The following is a 7,662-nucleotide window of genomic DNA, read 5'->3' on the forward strand; positions in this document are numbered from 1 at the left end:
TACTTTTATTTATACATTTATTTGTTCTGAATATGTGATCTAAAACTTGGATTAATAACAGCAAATTATGGCAGGTATACAGGTGATAAATAACCAATAAATAACAAGCACATTGTTATACGATTCCACAAATGGCTTGGCTTCACAACAGTAATTTCACAATAATTTCAATTACAACACAAGGCAGTTTATTAAATCATTAATATGGTAATTTTGTCCTTTATGAATAGTGATGTGGGCATATTAAACTAAACGGAGAAAATATAAAAGAAATCATATTAGATATAGGTCAATAAAAACAGAAATATCTGTTTAGGCCATGTCTGATTTGTGTGTGCGCTGGTGGGTTTTTAGATGAGACGCTTGTGTGAAAGTCTTCTCACACACTTTACATTGGAATGGCCTCTCGCCTGTGTGGGTGACATAATGCCTCTGGAGTTTGGAAGGAGTCTTGAAATCCTTGAAACAAATTGCACACCGATATGTGCTTGACTGAGTAACCTCAATTTGATTTCTTAGGGCACATTTATGGAGCTGAAGATCCCTTTCTGTTTCAAAAGATGTGATGCATTTGTCACACTGAAATGACATGTGAATTGGTTCACGCCAGTAATGATCAAGCCTCTCATTTTGGATAACATTATGACTGTCTGCATCTGCTATGACTTGATTGGTTTGAAATTCCATTTGCATAGAATGCATGTGACCCCCCATTTCCTGTTGCAATGAATTATGACCTGTCATCTCATTGTTTAGGGCATGTCTGTGAACAATAAGATGAGTAGCAAGTTCAGATGGGGACAAGAAATTACTGTGACACTCAGTGCACCAATAGTCCTCGCTTTGTCTACTCCCAGATTCCATGTTATCATCTGGTAGGCTTATGTCTTGTATTGCCACAAAGCTTGGGTCTCTTGCCTCTGAAGAATTACCTAAACCCTCATCAGTGACTGAGCTGTGATCAGAACTGTCTTTGTAGGACTGTGGCATGTCTCTCAGTTTCTTTCCGTGAGCAGAGGCAAGAGTTTCATGGTCAGGGTCCCTAAATGTGCTGTTATCCTGGACATCACTACATGTTTTAATCTCATGTGTTCGTCGTTCATGACTTCTCAAGTGGCAAGGCTGTCTGAAAGTTTTAGTACATAAACTGCATTTGAATGGTCTTATCCCAGTGTGTATGAGAAAGTGTCTAGATAGTTTCGATGGCGTGTCAAAGCCCTTCTGACAAATCGTGCACAGGTGTGCTTTTCTTTTAGCACAGGTCACCTTGTTTGGTATGGACAGTTTAGAAGTGCTGTTAATGTTGTTGTCCTGTTGTGCCTTTGGTTGATTATTACAGGTATCCTCAAAATTGTCCTGGAATGGTCTCCATTCATTCACACCATTTGAATGGAATGGCTCTGCTTTCATAGAACTTGTCACAGGAACTTGAACACAGACTTTAGGGTACTGAAGTTGTTGCGGCCTTCTTACTTTCATTCTATTTCCCTGTCGAGAGGCAGGTCTGAAGGGTCTCCACTTGTGAGTTCCCTCATGGACTTTCAGGTGTGTGGCCTGTCTGAATGTTTTTCCACATGCCAGGCATTGGAATGGTCTCAAGCCAGTGTGTACAAGGTTATGTCTTTGTAGTTTAGAGGCAGATGGGAAATATTTGAAACATATTAAACACTGGTGTTTCGTATGGTTTGTACTCCCCACAGAGATGGCGTCAGCGCCTTTCAAAGCCAATTCTGGACCTGTACTCAGGAAAGGGGCATCATTGACTTTTCCTGTTGAAGGCATTGCTTGAATTTTCAATTGCAAGTGGCCACTTTGATTCAGTGTTGTTTCTGGTGGCATTTGGAGAGGGAGCTGAGGCTTGGATAGGGAGGATGTTGAATGCTGAAACCAATGCATTTTTCTATTGCTTTCATTGTGTCCACAAGCAAAAGTACTGCCTTGACCTGACTGTTTCTCTGTAGGGGACTTGAGGTGAACGTTCCTATCAGAATTGTGCTTTTCAGGAAGCTTTTCCTGAAATTGGACACCCACTGGAGACTCTCGGTGTTCAGTAATTCGACGTGATGGAGGTCTAGAACGTGGAGCATATCTTTGCTTTCCATTTTTGGACCACAGATGAGTGTGGGAGTGGATCCTCAAATGTGTTGGCTGGCGAAATCGCTTCCCACACGTGTAGCACCCAAAGGGTCTTTGACCAGTATGGGTCAACATATGCCTCTGCAGTTTGGATGGAGAAGGGAAACATTTAAGGCATGCAAGACACTGATGGTTCAGTTGCTGATTCTTTGCTTTCTGGCTGATCTTACGTTGGCTGCTGGTTTGACCAAATACTGGCGTCTTCAGGTGAGATGTTGCAGTTGATTCAGGTTCCTGCAGAGTGGAAACTGGAAAGTCTTTATCATCTTTCACATTCAGCTTCCAGTGCTCTGGTTTCACAATAATATTGAGTTCAAGAGCTTTCGATTCATTAAGCTCTGGAGAAGTCATCCCTTTGTCTGAATTTTGGGAAGCATGTTCAGTCTTCGACACAGACACGGCACCCCTTGGATCATCCACCTGACTTGTGTTCTGAGATTCATCTTGGTTCTTATGACTGACTTGGTGCCTCTTTAAATGGGTCGAAAGACGGAAGGGTCTGCCGCAGACACGGCACTGAAAGGGTCTTACTTCTTTATGCATCATGTAATGCTGCCTGTGTCTAATTGAACTGCTGAATGTTTTTGAGCAAATGCTACACTCAAATTGACTGGTACCACTAGCATTCGGCTCTACTTTGACAGGAAGCGAAGACCTTTCTAACTTGTCCAGGTGCTGCGGGGCACCGACGCTTATTTCACACTGTAGTTCCATATCTACATTTGTGTTCCTAGCATCTATTCGCTTTTCTTTTTGTTTGGTACACACATTTTGGAGATTTGATTTATTATGCGAGGCATATAGGTGGGTTTTCAGGTGTGACACCTGCCTGAATGTTTTCCCGCAGTCCTCACAGGAAAAAGGCTTCTGGCCAGTGTGAGTAAGAAAATGACGCTTTAGTTTGGATGGAGAACAGAATGTTTTTGAGCAGGTTGGACATTCGTGGTTCACCCTCATTCTACCTCTGAAAGAGCTTTGCTGAGACCCAAGCATGGGGATAGTCTTAGAAAATCCAGTAGGCCTGCGTTCATGTATTTGAGAGTGCATTTTCAAATGGGCCCTTAGTCTGAAGGCCTTCCCACAAATGTTACACTCAAAAGGTTTTGGCTGACTGTGAACTGGTAAGTGCCTCTGAAGCTGGTGAGAGGAACTAAAACACATCAGGCACACTGTACATGTGTAGACATCGTCTGTGTGCCATGCACTGTTCTCCATTCCATCAGAACCGATCATGTTATCTTGCAGTAAATCGGTGAAGAAATGGCCTCCTGGCTGGGTGTTTTGTTGGCTGCTAAATAAACCATTATCAGCAGGTGGGATAAGTTCAGGTCGCGGTTTGATCTCTGAGGCTGTAGTGTACATCTCTGGTGGTGTCCTCTCCATGGTCCCATCTCTTCGAAAATATGCTGCAGGCAACAGTGGGGTGTCTGTAATTAAATCATGTCCAGATTTCTCAAGAGATGGATCAGGGCTTGTAGGTACTGGTATAGTATGTTGCAAACTGTCTGTGGGTGGACTCCAATTGTGGTAATTCCCTGTGTGTGTCTCGGAGTGCTTCTTTAAATGTACAGATTGTCTAAAGGCTTTGCCACAAACCAAACAGGTAAATGGCTTTTGGCCTGTGTGTATGAGATAGTGTCTCTGGAGTTTAGAGGCACTCGGGAAACCTTTACAACAAACGCTGCACTGATGCATTGTCGTCTTCTTCGTTCCTGTGATGTTCGACAAATGCTTGATGATTCTCCTTCATTGAGCAATCTAGGAAAAAATATCAAATATGTTTAAATACAATATTGATGTGGGTAAATACACATAGAAAAGTAGTAATGTATAATTAATTGAATCAAAAACGGCATTCTTCAACCTAGTATGAGCAACAACAAAAATATGTTGCAAATCCATTCATGGCTCTTTTAGCGCGATTTTGTAATAAAATATTTCACCTGATCAATAAAGCTCCCTTACAGTAAGTAACATAAAATAGGCCTAAGTTGAGACGTAGCTAGCTACATATTACGAGATAGCTAGCTAACGTTACATTCATAACTATATATACATCAAACTCCTATGTAACATAAAATAGGCCTAACTTGTAGTCAACACATATTAGGACTGAGTTAGCTAGCTAACGTAACATTCAAGCTAGAATGACAAACTGAAAAGGATAGCGCTACTAGCTAGCTTAGCTAGCTAACCTTACCTAATTTTTAATTTGCCAGTTTCACCAGGATAAATGTTTAAAATAGTCACCATGCACGAGTCGAGTTGATGGTAATTCTCAAGAATAAGAAATACAAGTCAAATGTATGCTTGTGCGGTTCAAAAAACGACGAAAAAATGTCGATTACGTGAAAACAATGTTCAAAATAAACACCAACTGTGTCCGTCTCTCAATAACGCTCGGATGGAATCAATATTACTTATTTCAAGTTCCTACACTGCTGAACTGACGTCTACCGTAGTGGCAGTATCTATCTATGAGTTTTATCCGAGGCGCTAGTAAAATAAATACATACATAAATAAACTTTGCGGAATTCCACTCCCAGTTTGTGGTGTATTGTAGTCAATGAAGTGCACAGCAAATTGTTTTATATTAGTTTTGAATACCTAAAAACGTTTTCAAAATTAAAAGTGTTATAGATGATGTGATTATGTATTTCATGTGTATGTGCTAATATAGTAGCCCAATTACTTACAGCCTAGAAAGTCATTTTTATATAAAAGAGTAACCAAATGTGCAGGAACAGCGTCCAAACTCTTCCGGTATTTCCCTTCACAGACCCAGTTAGTGGGGACATTCAGACACATCCATCAAATCCATTTGTTTGGACATGGATTCACATTTGAAAACCCAAGAAACACTCTTTGAAGATGTTATTTGTAATAGGATTATGGTTGGCTTAGCACGCCAATTGTGACACAAACTCTAATTATACAGCCTCGTCTCTGGACTTAATTTTAGTACAAATTTAAGATTCTATCCACAATCCAAATCTGCTCCGAACTCATTGAACTAACCTGTACATCAGGACACTGTACACTGACAAAATCAGCCATATGCGTTAGAGCTGCAATCTGACCTTGTTAATTTACAAAAAGCACTGGTTTGTTTAAAACTTGTACTCAATGCAGGCAAGACTAAATACATGTTGTTCTCTAGTTCTCGCAAGAATATTTAAGATTAATTACAAATGTATTCATTGGATGGTTCTCCCATTGATCGGATTCCCACCTACAAATATCTGAGCATTTGGATTGACAAAGACTTAATCTTTAAAAAACATATGGATGAGCTTGTTGAAAAGAAAAAATTTCAAGTGGTTTGTTTTTTTAGAAATATAACTTGCAGGAATATATAACTTGCAGGAAGCATAGTCAAATGTATTTAACTAGGCAAGTCAGTTAAGAACAAATTCTTATTTTACAATGACAGCCTACCTCAGCCAAACCCTTCCCTAACCCGGATGACACTGGGCCAATTGTGAGCTGCCCTATTGGACTCCCAATCACGGCCGGTTGTGATACAGTCCGGGAACGAACCAGGGTGACGCCTCTAGCACTGAGATGCAGTGCCTTAGACCGCTGTGCCATCCTGGAGCCCAAATGTCCCAAATACAAGAAGTGTAGACCTTACTGTGAAATGCTTACTTACAAGCCCTTAACCAACAATGCAGTTCAAGAAATAGAGTCCAGAAAATATTTACTAAATAAAGTAAAGTAATATATATTTTTTTAAAGTAACACAATAAAATCACCGGTACCGAGTCAATGTGCAGGGGTACAGGTTAATCGAGATAATTTGTACCCCCTCGGTAGGGGTAAAGTGTCTATGCATAGATAATAAACAGCGAGTAGCAGCAGTGTAGAAAACAAATGGGGGGTGTGGGGGGGTGGTCAATGTAAATAATCCGGGTTGCCATTTGATGAATTGTTCAGTAGTCTTATGGCTTGGGTGTAGGAACTGTTAGGAACCTTTTGGACCTAGACTTGGCGCTCCGGTACCACTTGCCGTGCGGTAGCAGAGAGGACAGTGTTTTTTATTTAACCTTTATTTAACTAGGCATGTCAGTTAAGAACAAATTCCTATTTACATTGACGGCTTACCCCAGCCAAACTCAGACGACGCTGGGCCAATTGTGCGCCACCCTATATGACTCCCAATCACAGCCGAATGTGATACAGCCTGGATTTGAACCAGGGACTGTAGTGATGCCTCTTGCACTGAGACGCAGTGCCTTAGACCGCTACGTCAGTCTGGAGCCACTCAGGAGACTGGGGTCTTTGACAATTTCCCTGCCAGTTCTTGAATATGGCGACACCATTTATCGGAATGCAGCAGCCACTACTCTTAAACCTTTGGATGCTGTCTATCATAGCGCCCTATCTCTGGTGATAGTTTTAATATGCATCACTGCATCCTGTATCAGAAGGTTGGCTGGTCCTTATTAAAGTCCCGTTGGTCACATTATTACTTATTTTCCTTTGTTACAAAGCTCTACTGGACAAGCTTCCAACATACCTCACTTCGTTGTTTAAGTATAAAGACATGAGTTACTAAACACGTTGACAGGGTTGGTTAAGTCTTGAGGTTCCTCGGGACTCCACCGAATTGTGTAGATCCGCTTTTAGTTTTGATGCGCCCCACTGCTGGAACAATCTGCAGATCTCGTTGAAATTGGATGTTCTGGTGCTGCTCAGGCAGTTTAGGGTATTGATTGAAAACCTGGTAGTTGAGAGATGCAGAATTTATCAATGATTGTATTTCAGATGTTTGTGTATTCTAACTGTTGCTTGTATTCTATCAAATTTGTCAATTGTCAAATGCAAGGCTCCCTGTTGAAATAAAGGTAAAAGTTGTATAAGAAATACCTGTCTGTCAGAGGTATAGTTAGTCAGAAAAGGAGAAAGGGTTGCCAAGTTTTATTGGAAACACAATTATAGAAGTATATGTTTACATCAGCCCAGGGTCAGACTTGGACTGGAGATCGGCCTTGGCATTTCAAACACAGCAGCCTATTTTTCCCCTTGAGGCCCCCACACGGCCCATTTTCTTCCTCCAGGACCCAACACCCGCCCATTTTCTTCCTCCAGGACCCCACACCGGTCCATTTTCTTCCTCCAGGATCCCACACCGGCCCATTTTGTTCCTTGAGGGCCCTATTATTAGCCAGATAATTATAATTTTGCACAAAACCCCCAAGTTAGACAGGCCTACTGGGCTAAAATGGACCAGTCTGTCCCTGCCTCAACTTAGATGTCCCACATCCTATAGTGTAATTAAAGATTAACAAATTAACCTAGTGGCTTTCTAGCGCTGGAGCTTTCTAGAAGCTTACTGTTTACTGCCTGCACGCAGTCAACCTCGGATTAGATGTTTGACTAAATACTTTAAGAGATGCAAAAATACACAAATGAATGGACAAACAAACTTTTAATGGAATTAACAAGAAGGCCTCCAGTGAGCTCTACCAGAGCTGCTATTTGGCTGCAATTCATACAATCAGCCATAAGAGGGCTGCATACAC

The 7,662-nt window shown here is 41.3% G+C and overlaps 1 protein-coding gene across 2 annotated transcripts; it reads right to left on the reverse strand.

The window, feature by feature from the left end:
- Positions 1 to 4,535, reverse strand: LOC111963407 (zinc finger protein 770). Of its 2 annotated transcripts, none has more exons than XM_023986826.2 (2): positions 4,337 to 4,535; positions 1 to 3,894 (listed from the first exon to the last, which is right to left on the reverse strand). In XM_023986826.2, the coding sequence occupies exon 2, from the start codon at positions 3,829 to 3,831 to the stop codon at positions 313 to 315; it is 3,519 nt and encodes a 1,172-aa protein (XP_023842594.1). In that variant the 5' UTR covers positions 3,832 to 3,894; positions 4,337 to 4,535; the 3' UTR covers positions 1 to 312. The 2 variants fall into 2 exon arrangements, with proteins under 2 accessions (XP_023842594.1, XP_023842595.1); XM_023986827.1 differs by having other exon boundaries at positions 4,387 to 4,529.
- Between the last annotated feature and the right edge of the window lie 3,127 nt (positions 4,536 to 7,662).

The sequence above is a fragment of the Salvelinus sp. IW2-2015 genome, linkage group LG4q.2 (assembly GCF_002910315.2).
Source record: "Salvelinus sp. IW2-2015 linkage group LG4q.2, ASM291031v2, whole genome shotgun sequence".
NCBI lineage: Eukaryota > Metazoa > Chordata > Actinopteri > Salmoniformes > Salmonidae > Salvelinus > Salvelinus sp. IW2-2015.